General features: G+C 38.4%; 1 protein-coding gene across 1 annotated transcript; it reads right to left on the bottom strand.

Moving 5' to 3' along the window:
• Positions 1-3,899: 3,899 nt before the first annotated feature.
• On the bottom strand, positions 3,900-4,765 carry LOC143542768 (uncharacterized; the record flags this gene model as incomplete). The annotated part of the gene is made up of 5 exons (XM_077035280.1): positions 4,729-4,765; positions 4,464-4,568; positions 4,225-4,350; positions 4,040-4,127; positions 3,900-3,958 (listed from the first exon to the last, which is right to left on the bottom strand). Coding segments are annotated over exons 1-5 (415 nt in total), but the record flags the coding sequence as incomplete, so codon positions are not given.
• Positions 4,766-13,930: the final 9,165 nt, after the last annotated feature.

Genomic DNA, 13,930 nt, shown 5'->3' with positions numbered 1-13,930 from the left:
CACCCGCCTTAGCATCATGCGGGATGGTCAACCCATAGACAACATAACGTTTAAGTTACATGAAAACATAAGGCCAAAACGTTCACGCATGGCGCATATAACATATGCTCACGCTGGTTCTTAACATGGTGCGCTCGCGCAGGGCGCACATAACACATGCACGCGCTGACTAACATGGCGCGCTCGCGCAGGGCAAACATAAATGCCCGCGCTGATCCTAACATATTCTCGCGCCGGGCGCACATAATGTGCCCGCGCTGATTCTTAACATAGCGCGCTCGCGCAGGGCGCACATAACAAATGCACGCGCTGACTAACATGGCGCGCATAATATTTACAATCACCTAATTATTAGGTTGATTACTTAGTTTAAGGGGTTGGGAATTTACCGGGTGTCACACGTCCAGTGAGAAAACTCGAAAGAAACAGAATCCCAACCCGTCTAGTGCTAAAACTCGTGTCGGCACAAAACCTGATCCGAGCCAAAACCTAAACCGATCCCGTTCCAATCCAAAACCCGTTTCAACCCGAACATGCCACTTTTCCTTAAGATACTAGCCCACATCGACCCATATATTTAAATTTGTCAACCCATTTTGATCCGAAAATAAGAATGTGAAATTTCAAGTGACTCATTTAATTAAAACATATGACCCAAACCAATCCACATAATTTTAAAACAACCCAAATTGACTCATTTGAAATGGTTTGAGTCAAGCTTGTCATTCCTACTATAAATTCAGTATTTCTAATAATCTGGGTTTGTTTTTAAATTCATATTTTTTTACACCCTAGCTTTTAGTTACGAAGCTACAACAATGGTATGATTCTCATACGTAACCATCTTCATTAAGCCAAAAAAAGGAAGGCTCAAACTTAAGAAAGTTTCAACTCTATATACCACACCTCATAAGTTAAATGTAACATTAAACAAGTTGTTTTATTATTGTTTTTTAACGACCAACAAATAAAATCAGGCTATTCATAGTAACCCAATAAGTTTTACAATTAACATTAGAAAATTTTATGTTTATTTGTAAATTGGTTTCCTATTGTGAACACCTCGTTGCCACACGACTTATCTTCTTAAATCGTTCCCCAATAATCTGATTAATTCAGGTCGTCTGGTTTCCGATTCTACCACGAAATTGAAGGTATGTGACGGGAAAAGGGTGAAAGAGATGGAGATACCAACAACCCCCTTCTATTCCTCATTGCCGTAACCGAAGCCGAAATTTTTGGTTGTTGTGACTAGCTCATTGCCACACGACTTGTCATCGTCAATCGTTCATTGGTCATCTTATTAGGGTATGGTCCCCGATTCTGCCAAGAAATCGAAGGTATGCGACGTGAAAAGGGTGAAAGAGATAGAGGACAGGTGGGTTGACAGATGTGGTGGCGACATCGACGGTGGCAGGTGGTGATGGTGTAATATGCCACATAAGTAGATTTTGCCACGTAAGTAGATTTTGAGAACAAGGGGTGCCACGTCATTATCAGATTAACAGACTTAGGCTTCCGTTAGTCGCGGACTGTTGGAAATAAATATGACATAATTTGGGACCGTCAACAACCAACTCATCTGTTACAACCCAACCTACGGCGGAAGCCGGACGCGACAATAATGTATCATAGCTCAAAAGACACTAAATAAAATACATGTGTCAATAAATTGTTCATTTCATATAACGATCAAGTACACAAAAATATAAACATTGTCTTAACGGAAATAACATCACAAATTAAACAATTGAAAATAAAATCCATAATTATTTGACATGCAACCTAAGTTCCAAACTACTCTTTATTCTTTTTCTTCATCCAATATAGATATATACCGTATGCGTGAAAACATATAGGTTTGTCAACATAAAGTTGAGTAAGTAATCACAATTTTTGTATATAATAATATTAAAAATGACAATTCCTTGATATAATACGAATTACAACAACTAGCATACCAATAATATAAAATAAAAGGCCACTTCCCTCGTCCCAAATGGGTCGAGCTACTCCAGTGGCGTGTGATCATACTAATGAGCATGGAGATGAGATACCAACCACCAAACATAAAAATAAACACATAGTCACATTCGCATGTATAACTAACTGAGAAATATCATAGAAACCCAAAAAATGAAATTGTAGTGAAAATGATAATCTATTTAAGTTGTGAACGCATAATGCTCCCAAAACATAAAACGGTAAAAAGGGGGATGCGAATTACTCACCTTAACAAATGGATTAATGAGGATGAAATAATGATAAAAGTTAAGATGAAACGGTCAAACTCATTGAGATACGTCAACTAAAGTCCCTAGTGGTTAATGATAATATGAATTAATTATAAATGAAATATTAATAATACTTATGGATTTGGGTTTATATTGAGTTTTAAGAAAGATCAAAATGTTATTGACTAATTATCATAATTACTGTGGTTATTATTATTTTTGTTACTATTATTATTATAAATTTGCATTTATATTTTATGAATAAAATATTACTTATTGATAAGTAAATAAATATGATTATTATTATTCTTTTTGATACATAATTAAATTCTTAACAATTAGTTATTACTAAAGATTTCTTGATTATTCTATTAATTGTTATTGAGCTTTAGCACAACTTGCGTGGGAAGGGAAATAAAGATTTGGGCCGGAGATGCAAGGTCTAAATGTCAAATCTAATACTAACCGGATTTTAACGTGGTGAACCTACAAGCGGCAGATTTTCCCCTAAAAAGGAGATGGCTACCCAGCCCAATCTGCAACCGTTGACATATGTCTTTTATTATTGGGTTATTGTAGGTAGCCGAACTTTATTCGTTGGTAAAATAAAGGAGAGATTAGCTAAAATGCCATAAGCTATTAAATAAAACTGAGATTCAAATACGATCCACTAAATATAGTAGATTACTTTGTTTGAAAACCAGACCAATATGACTGACTATATATAGCTTCTAATATTTCACCTCCTCCAAGAATCATAAGATCAAAAAAACTATCCTACTTAGATTAGTTGGTTTGAATTAACTTAAGATGTTTTATATATCATGCTTTAAGCTTAAAATCGTGTTTGGATACCCACACAAGAAAAAAAGGAATCTGTATATTAATGTACATCTATGTTAGTTCATTGAAAGTGAAAAACAAAGGGTCCCAACAATCCAACATATGCCGCTCATTTACAAAAAGCAAAAAGGAATGAGTCAACCGCCAGTCCGTTATTCGACTTAGACATGTTACAATTACAATTTTTCGTCCATTTCTCTTGATAATCGTTTTTGATTTATCGGAAGATTATAATCTCATATGATGAAGGAAATGTCCCGGAAGCTTCAATGTAGACCTATATTTCTCTATTAAAACTTATGCTAGCTACTTTAAAAAAATATAGTAAGTTTAGCATCGAATATTAATTTTCTTTTCTTTTCTTTTAAATTAATTGATCATCATAAGGATGAATTTTCCTTCATCGTCATCCCCACACTCTCCCGTCTCATGTCCCTATATTTCTCTATTAAAACTTATGCTAGCTACTTCAATGTACATCTAGCCAAAATAGTAAAACTTGTAGTCATGATACGGAACAAATGCTGAACTGGAAACGCGAAAACAATTGATATACCTTTTAACTACCAAATTAGTAGTCACAAAAAGTTTGACAAGCGACAGAATCTTCCAACGCTCAAAAGATGTATAGTTTTAAACATCTTCCATAGCTAAATCAACGCGACCAATAAAAGTGTATACATCTTCCATCGCCAAAAAAATGTATAGTAAAAGTGACAATATTTATAAAATACCCGGAACATGTACACATTATTATTAACTGTTAGCACATGAGTTTCCCAATATAAGGGTGCTCAAAAAAGAGGTTGAGGTGGCACCTACCTCCTTCAGAAACGACTAAACCCAAACCAAACCATACAATAACATCAATTGTTGATGGTCTAAAACAAATACAATAATCATATAGAATAAAGTACGATTATCAGCTTAACAATCTCCACTCTAGATCTTCATTATCTCACAGAAGAATACGATGAATAATATTTCTGCCCCCTCCGTCAAGATCCGTTGGGTCGCTTAAAACATAAAACGGTAGCTTGTATCTATAACCTGAAAATTAGTTAGATATTAAAAGTTAATATAGGTCACGACACAAGTGAATACATACATACATAAAGATTTAGTAACTGATTAATAATGAACGTACCTGTATCATCATAGCACACCGACATGCCAGGATTCACGAGCCTAATGTTATGCATGTTGAGGATTCCTTGTTTATAGTTCAAGTGATCATGACACTCAGCTGCATCTCTAAGGGCTTCCCAAATATCTGCCAAAAATTAATCAAACAAAATAACTTATAGTTTGTACCAAAACAAAAAATGCGCTTTCTTCGCAAATTTTCGTAGCAAATCAGTTATTAGCTGTTTTCTAAAAGTTAACCTGGTCTTCCACCATCACGTGTTGCTCGAAGCTCACTTGAAAACATTTTGAGGCCGCCATGCTTCCAAGGAGGCGGTTCACTTACTATGATAGCTCCTGCGGTTTCTACAAGAAAATTGAAACATATAGAATCAGTAACTTGCAGTACCATAACAATGCTACTGCATAAAGTTAGCTACTCATTTCAACATTCAAGAACACTATGCATGCAGGATCGATATAGGTAACTAAATCTCCAAAAATACAAGAAAATTGAAATGCTTACGGCCATCATCTATACGCTTTGAAGATGCACAACCCATTATGAAGTGTTGGATTGCGAATTGTATATGTGGAGGTAACCTCTCAATTAGCCCAACACAATATATATATAAGGCAATGTGTATATATAAATATATATATAATGAACATAGATTACGAGACATGAATGTTGTGGTGGTTAGTATTGACGTGGACATATTTCAACTTTTCTAATCTCTTTACAACACTCACAACCAAAGTCGTCAAGACATGAATTCGATTAATCTTGATGGTTTACAACTGTAAAGAAATCGTTCTTATATAGACTAGGGTAGTGAAGAGATGCCGCGGTTGAACATGAAAACCATTTTTAACGTTTTATCTATTCCTGTGTTTATCAAACGCATTCTCAAATAACCATAGGTCTTATCCTAATAAATTATATTTACAAATATGTCACAATAATAATAACACAAAATACAAACTTAAATAATGTTTATAATCTTACTCTCCTAACAAAATAAAATCCTGAAGCCACGTGTCTGTATAATATTAACTCTGAGGATGGTTTTCCCGCTCAACCTTGGAACCTAAAAAGAACGCGGACCTTTTTCTATATCCAAACCCTAATTCAAATTTCAAGCCCATCGATATATTCGCCATCGTCTCTTTCTATTTTCTAACCCTAATTGGGAGGCGATGCTCTTCCTTATTGAATATCTAACCCATATACTTCTCTCAGGTTAAAAATCTTAATATTTTGAAAGAACTAATCGGAAGAATCTGTTTCCGATCTTAATCTCGCGTCTTTAATCAGACTCAAGACTGTTCACGGGTAATCTTATACTGATTTAGCTATGATTATGATTTCAGTTTGCAATCTCCGTTTTCTTTTTTGGTACAATTTTGTATATGTCAATTGATTTTGGAGTTTAATGAAATAAATATATGATTTTGACTGTTTTCACGCTGGTTAAACTAAAATTTTGATAGGGTATTTGCTGGCTTGTGAACTAAGATTGTGTTTGAAGTAAACAAACTTTGTATACTTTTGGTTCAATTAAACGTCAATTGCCACTTGTGTTGATGAGAAGAGCAATAAACATTGCTTTTTTAAACCAAAAAAGACACTGCTCTTATTTACCATTTTGTTGTAGTTTGTTTAAATCTGTTAATTTTTCTCAAGGGTTAATGATTATGATCTTGCGTATCAATCTTCCACGTATAATTACTTGACATCTTTATTTTCTGTAACGGCGAGATGCGTTTTTATTTTATACTCATATGTAAATTCTATGATGTTGTTTATTTGAATGGAATGTGTTCCCCTAAACATCAAGTAATTTTGCCAATTGAGGCTAAACTATTCACCGCCACTGAGAAATTTAGAAGAGAATTTGAATTTTTGCAAAAAAGTAAGCTGGTGAAATTATTTTTTTAATCATCTTCATATCATCACCATCTTTCTTTTAAAAACGAATTTGAGCACAAATAGGTTATCAATTACTTGCTATTTTATGTTGCGCATGATAATGATTGTTGTGTGTTTGCTGTGATGTTTTGATCATTGTGATAAAACCGTATACGATAAAAATATAATAAAAATATTTCTAGAAACCTAACTCACGTGTGCTTCTGTGATGATTTTTGGTGATTTATTTGACATGTTAGTATTTATTAAATAGAGTAATTTTGTCGAGTGAAAATCTGTCTGGACAATTTAGCTGCCGAATTACTTGAATTATCATGAAAAGTGCATAACTGATCGATGTTTGCTATGTTTTGACTAAATTTCCCTTGTGGGGGATATTTGCTAGTATGAACGATGTTAATACGTGACACTTAAGTACTTGTTCACATGTGTAACTTATCACCAATGTGTTTGTCGAGTCGCACTTATTTCACAAACGAAACACGAAACACGAAACACTTATGTCACACCCTCAAAATCCACTAACGGAGTTTTACCGTCAGAGGGTGTGAACTAACATGATCGGAATCATTAGTTATAATCAAACACCATGTTTAAAGTTTTCAAACCAACAAGACATTAAGTCTTAAATAAAATGCGGAAGCGTAAATTGTAAACCAAAAAGTTTGCGCCACACAGGACGACTTAAAAACCCAAGTTATTAAGATAAAAGTTAAAAGAAGTTTTCAAAGCGATGGTGTTTCGCGAATGCATGTTCCTATACCGGGCGCCCGCCTCGGCTACCTGAGAATAATATACTAAAAGTGTCAACACAGGGTTGGTGAGTTCACAAGTTTATATAAATAAAGCGTTTGCGTTTGCGTTTACGTTTACGTTTTGCGTTACCGGATAGTGTTAAGTCAAATATATATCAATAGGTAGCTAACTTATCAAGCATGTATTACTAAGTGTTCGACACCGAAGCTGACTATTTATCAATTATCTTGCCACCATGTCAACCACGACCATGGTAATGTGTTAGCCAAGATTACACCCACTCGACCTACAGTCGAGTTTAGAGTTGGGTGGGGTTTGTCAAACCCAGTAGTACTACTCAACAGTGACTCGCTAGTGTTCTAAAAACGAGATTTTCTAAGTATTGAACTACGAGTGAGTCCCTAGACTGGACACATACAACTTATGCATGATATGCATTTTGTGTTTCGTTTGTGAAATAAGTGCGACTCGACAAACACATTGGTGTTAAGTTACACATGTGAAAAAGTACTTAAGTGTCGCACCCTCAAAATCCACTAACGGAGTTTTACCGTCAGAGGGTGTGAACTAACAGGATCGGAATCATTAGTTATAATCAAACCATAAAAACGTTTAAATGAAAATAAGTACGGAAGCGTAAAAAAAACCAAAAGATAAAAGTTGCGTCACGCAGGACGACTCAAAACCCCATAATAACAGTTTAAAATCAGGTTGCATAAACAAAAGCGTTTCAAACAATGCATGATCCTATACCGCGCGCCCGCCTCGGCTACCTGAGAATAACATACTAAAAGTGTCAACACGAGGTTGGTGAGTTCACAAGTTTATATAAAATAAAGCGTTTAGCGTTTGCGTTCAGCGTTTTGCGTTCAGCGTTTTGCGTTACCAGATAGTGTTATGTCAATTATATATCTATAGGTAGCTAACCTATAAAACAAGTATTACTAAGTGTTCGACACCGAAGCTGACTGTTTATCATTTGCCTTGCCACCAGGTCTATCCCGACCATGGTATGTGTTTAGCCAAGATTACACCCACTCGACCTCCAGTCGAGTTTAGCGTTGGGTGGGGTTTGTCAAACCCAGTAGTACTACTCAACAATGACTCGCTATTATCCAATACTAAACGGTTCGATGTGAATGAAGGACTTTAGTTATTGCGTTTGCCACATAGTCTTTACAATTGATAAATAATTTATATTAACAAAATCTTAAATGCGTTTTCGGAGCATGTTATCTCCCCAAGTGAAAAGCGTTTGAAAATAGTTTAGAGGGGTAAGTGAACTCACTGTTTGCGAAGAATTCCCAAAATAAATCACCAAAGGATGCGCGTCACAGAAAAACTCTCTCTAGCGTTCTAAAACAACAAAGAGATTTTTCTAAGTGTCGGAACTATTATCGAGTCTCTAGACTCGGCACATAATACCTATGCACACAATATGTTCCGTGTTTCGTTTGTGAATCGTGTGTGACTTTAGCAGATACATTTGTGATACATTAGATGTGTGAGCAATTATTTACGTGTCATGTATTAATAATGTACATCACTAGCAATTACTCCCCGCAAGAGCAATTTGGTCAAAACACGACAATTAATTAGCAATTACCATGTTTCATGCAACTTTTACAAAATTCAGCAACTAGTTTCTTAATGACAGAATTCTACTTGTAAAACTAGTCTATTCCACCGATCATAGCATCTCAATTAATTTACCAAAAATCATCACAAAAGCATACATGTATTAGGTTTCCAGAACATATTTTATTTTATTTTTATTCCACATATGTTTCTCACAATGATCAAAACATTACAGCAAACTCATAACAGTCAAATTCATGCGCAACAGAATGTTATTTGAAATTCCCGTTAAACGAAAAATCCAACAAATGCAAGACCACTTGGGTTAGGTTCCTAACTCAACAAGTCAACTTCCAGAAGTGGAACCAACCCAATTGGTCTCGTAGTTCATGAGATATAACATTTACAATACAACCTAACAGCAGGTCTAACAACTCAGCTTTGCACAACGTTTTTGTAAAATCATAAAGGTTAACTTTTACACGTCCAAAAATTGCAAATTTACATTCTTTAGAAACTAGACTCATCCTAGTTTACTTTAGTATTAATAATCTCAACCAATTTTCACATTTACACCCCGTTACAGTCAATTGAACATCAGCAACACAATCTGTCCAGAAACTGTTTACATCCAAACTCAATATATTAACCCTCTATAGACCACAATTCATTCATATGACATTATAGACACCATAATCACTATCCATGCACATCAATTACATATTACATACTTGATTAGGGTTTTACTTGAACTCAAAATCAAGAAACAAACGATTAACATGCAATAACACCAATACTAGCTATCAATTCAACAATCAATACATCTTTCAATCAAAACAAGACACATGAACACAATCACCTATAAAAATCGGACCTAGGGTTTATAATTAACCCATTAAAAATCGAAATTAAGCATAGATGATACATAGGATAGTTGTTTATACCTTCCTAGCACCTTAATCTTCAATCAAACTTGAACAATCTTGATTGTATGTGTGTGTATGAGGGCCGATCGCAAGGGGGGGGGGGGTCTAGAGGCTGCCGTCGGGTTTGGGAGGAAGAGAGGAGAGAGTTTAGGGGTTAGGTTAATATTAATAATAATAATATAATACACTTTGGTCCCTTAACTTTCAAATGTTACTTTTCTAGCTTAATTAACTAGTTCTAGCACATTGAGTTAACGTTTATAACAATGTTATCACATAACACATAAGTCTAACACATAATTATCACATAATTATTGTTTTGACGTTTTTCGTTTATTCACCAATTGTTTGCGTCAACTCGTTTGCGTTTCGGTGCAAATTCCTGAAAGACTACACATGTAGTAATTGTCAAGCGCCATTTAAACCCTAGTTTAAATGTAATGAGGTGTGCGTTATAGATTCAATGATCTTAAGTTTGAATTGACGGAGTTGAGTTAACGAAGTTAACCTGAAATTGACGATTGTCACATCATTCCCATGTTAAAGAATTTTCGTCCCGAAAATTTGAGTCAAGTCGTGATGAGTGTCTGAAAAAGTAAGAAAAAAAAAATTTTAGTTTGTCATATCATCCCCTAGTAGAAAGAAATTTCGTCCCGAAATTTAATTCATACCTCTGGTGCTTTCTGACGGTTCGACGGGTTTCGCGGTTTCCGGTGTTTGGTCAGCCCTTCAAAAAGGTGAGGATACTTTTTCATCATTTGATCCTCGCGTTCCCACATGAACTCCGGTCCACGTCTTGAGTCCCAACGAACCTTAACGATTAGAATTTGGCTATGCTTGAGTGTTTTGGTTTCCCAATCCAAAACTTCGACTGGTTCTTCAATGAAGCGTAACTGTTCATCAACTTGCAGTTCATCCAAAGGGAGTACTTGGGTTTCATCAGATAGGCATTTTCTTCAAATTGGATACGTGGAATACATTGTGTACGCCACTGAGTTCCGTTGGTAGGTCCAGTCGGTACGCCACCGGACCAATGCGCTCAGTTATTCGATAAGGGTCAACGTATCGTGGGTTGAGTTTGTTTCGCTTTCCAAAGCGAACCACACCTTTCCAAGGTGAGACTTTGAGTAACACTTGATCGTTCACTTGAAATTCGAGAGGTTTTCGGCGCTTGTCGGCGTAACTCTTTTGACGATCTCGTGCTGCTGCCATGCGGTTTCGGATTTGAACAATCTTTTCCGAGGTTTCGAGTACCAGTTATGGACCAGTGATTTGGCTGTCACCCACCTCTGCCCAGCAGAGAGGTGATCGACACTTCCGTCCGTACAGCGCTTCAAACGGCGCTGCCTTAATACTTGCGTGGTAGCTGTTATTATACGAAAACTCTACCAAAGGTAAGTGAGGTTCCCAACTTTTTCCGAAATCCAACACACATGCACGCAACATGTCCTCTAAGGTCTGAATAGTTCGTTCACTTTGCCCATCCGTCTGAGGATGGTATGCTGTGCTCATATCAAGGCGTGTGCCTAGGGCACTCTGTAGCGACTTCCAAAAGTGCGAAGTGAAACGGGAATCTCGATCAGAAATAATTGAGACAGGCACTCCGTGTCTAGACACTACTTCCTTCATGTAGACGCGAGTCAGTCTTTCCATTTTGTCTGATTCCTTAATCGCTAAAAAGTGTGCCGACTTAGTCAACCGGTCAACGATCACCCAGATGGTATCGCATCACGTCGGTGTCTTAGGTAAACCCGTGATAAAATCCATTGAGATGTGTTCCCATTTCCACATTGGAAGTTCCGGTTGCTGTAGCAGGCCAGACGGCTTCTGATATTCTATTTTGACTCTGGCACAAGTCAAGCATTTGCTCACGTAGGTGGCAATGTCGGCTTTCATATTTGGCCACCAGTAGAGTGCCTTTAAGTCATGATACATTTTATCTGAGCCAGGGTGGATAGAATATCGGGACTTGTGTGCTTCGTCCATCACCAGAGTTCTCAACTCTCCGTACCGTGGAATCCAAATCCGGTTCTCAAAATATCGGACCCCGTCCGATTTGGTTTCAAGTTGCTTGTTCATGCCCCGCATGAGTTCCGATGGAAGATTATCATCTTTCAAAGCTTCGAGTTGGGCAACGCGAATCTGGTCAGGTAAGTTGGTATGAATCGTGAGTTGCATTGCTCGCACTCGTCTGGGTTTATCTGTTTCTTTTCTGCTGAGAGCGTCGGCCACTACATTGGCCTTGCCAGGGTGGTACTTGATGGCACAATCATAATCCTTAAGCAGCTTGACCCAACGACGCTGTCGCATGTTCAGCTCCTTCTGATCGTAGATATGTTGGAGACTCTTGTGGTCGCTGTAAATGGTAAACTTGGTACCGTACAAGTAATGCCTCCATATCTTAAGGGCAAACACCACAGCTCCGAGTTCCAAATCATGGGTCGTGTAGTTCTTCTCGTGAACCCGTAGTTGTCGAGAGGCATAAGCTATAACCTTCTCGAGTTGCATCAGCACACAACCGAGACCTTGTATCGATGCGTCACAATGCACCTCGAAATTCTCTGTTCCCTCGGGGAGGGCTAAAATAGGGGCGCTACAGAGTTTGGTTTTCAATAGTTGAAAAGCGGATTCTTGCGCGTCTCCCCAATTGTACTTCTTACCCTTGTGAGTCAAAGCGGTGAGGGGTTGGGCAATCTTTGAAAATCCTTCGATGAAACGCCGGTAGTAGCCGGCTAGCCCTAGGAATTGCCGCACCTCAGTCGGAGTCTTAGGTGCTTCCCAGTTTTTGATGGCCTCTACCTTACCGGGGTCGACATGGATACCATTCTCGTTGATCACATGTCCTAAAAAGTGAACCTCGCGAAGCCAAAATTCGCATTTCGAGAGTTTAGCGTACAGTTGTTCCTTCTTTAATAATTCTAGAATTATCCTCAAGTGTTCTTCATGGTCTGCCTTGTCCTTGGAATAGACCAGGATATCGTCCATAAACACAATCACAAACTTGTCGAGGTACGCCTTGCATACTCGATTCATGAGATCCATGAATACGGCTAGTGCGTTGGTTAAGCCAAAAGGCATAACCGAAAACTCGTAGTGATCATACCGTGTTCTGAAAGCCGTCTTTGAAATATCTTCTTCCCGCACTCTTAGTTGATGGTAACCAGATCACAGATCGATCTTCGAGTAGTAACTCGATCCTTGAAGCTGATCAAACAGATCGTCAATTCGGGGTAAAGGATAACGGTTCTTGACCGTCACCTTGTTCAACTCCCGGTAGTCGATGCACATGCGGAAAGTCCCGTCCTTCTTTCTGACAAATAAGACAGGGGCTCCCCATGGCGATGAGCTAGGTCGGATAAAACCCTTATCCAACAAATCTTGCAACTGGGTGGACAACTCCTGAAGTTCCGCCGGTGCGAGCCGATACGGGGCTCGGGCTATGGGTGCTGCACCGGGGGTCAATTCGATTTGGAATTTGACTTGTCGTATAAGAGGGAGTCCAGGCAAATCCTCCGGGAAAACTTCCGGAAAATCTCGCACAATCGGTATATCTTCGATTCGTTTCTCCTCCGCTGGTTTCTCGACAATATGCGCTAAAATTGCCGGATGACCCTTTCGTAGATACTTCTGCGCCTTCATGAGGGTGATAACGCTGGTGGTCATGCCGCTTCTCTCGCCCTGAATCGAAATGATCTCGCCGGAAGGGGTAGTAATGTGGACTATCTTGTCGTGACAAATAATCTCCGCTCGGTTCTCGGATAACCAGTCCATGCCGACAACGACATCGAAACTACTAAGCGTAAAAGAAATAAGGTCAATATCAAAAACATGACCTGACAGTTTTAACTTACATTCCGCAAGTACATGAGTCGTTACTATAGTCTTACCGTCAGCTAATTCAACAGGAAATTTAGCATCTAACGGGGTTGGAGTTAGGTCTAAGAGTTGACTAAAGGCTTTCGACACAAAACTCTTATCAGCTCCAGTGTCAAACAATACAGAAGCAAAACAATCGTTCACAGGGAACTTACCAGTCACCACGTACGGATCATTGCGGGCTTGACCCGACCCAATAACAAAAGCTCTTCCTTTACCATTGTTTCCACCACCACTGCCACTTCCATTACCTCCATTGTTGTCGTTCTGTTTCAGCTTAGGGCAGTCTTTCTTATAATGGCCCTCTTGACCACACTCAATACATCCCTTAGTCGTCATAGGTGGTTTAGGAGCACCCTTTGCCGCAAGGTCTCCTCTACATTCCTTTGCCTGGTGACCCATCTTTCCGCATCTCTGACACTTGACACGGTCACACGGCCCAGCATGATGATAGTTGTACCTGTTGCACTTCGGATATTTCCCAGCATAGCCGCTCGAACCCTGCCCGCTGCCGTTGTTATTGTTGTTGTGACCCTGATTGTTGAAGCTCCAGGTGAATTCGGGCTTTCGGTAGTGTTGTTGCTGTGGGGGGGTTCGAGGATGAGGATCTGGTATTCTCAAACTTTCTCTTTCCGCTGCTCGGGTTGTTGTTGCTGTTG

This window comes from Bidens hawaiensis, unplaced genomic scaffold (genome assembly GCF_021521415.1).
Source record: "Bidens hawaiensis isolate Kalapana, Puna unplaced genomic scaffold, B.hawaiensis_p1.1 tig00012956_1, whole genome shotgun sequence".
NCBI classification, from domain to species: Eukaryota; Viridiplantae; Streptophyta; class Magnoliopsida; order Asterales; family Asteraceae; genus Bidens; species Bidens hawaiensis.
Note: the sequence above shows the minus strand (reverse complement) of the source record. Positions and strands in the feature narration are given on the sequence as shown.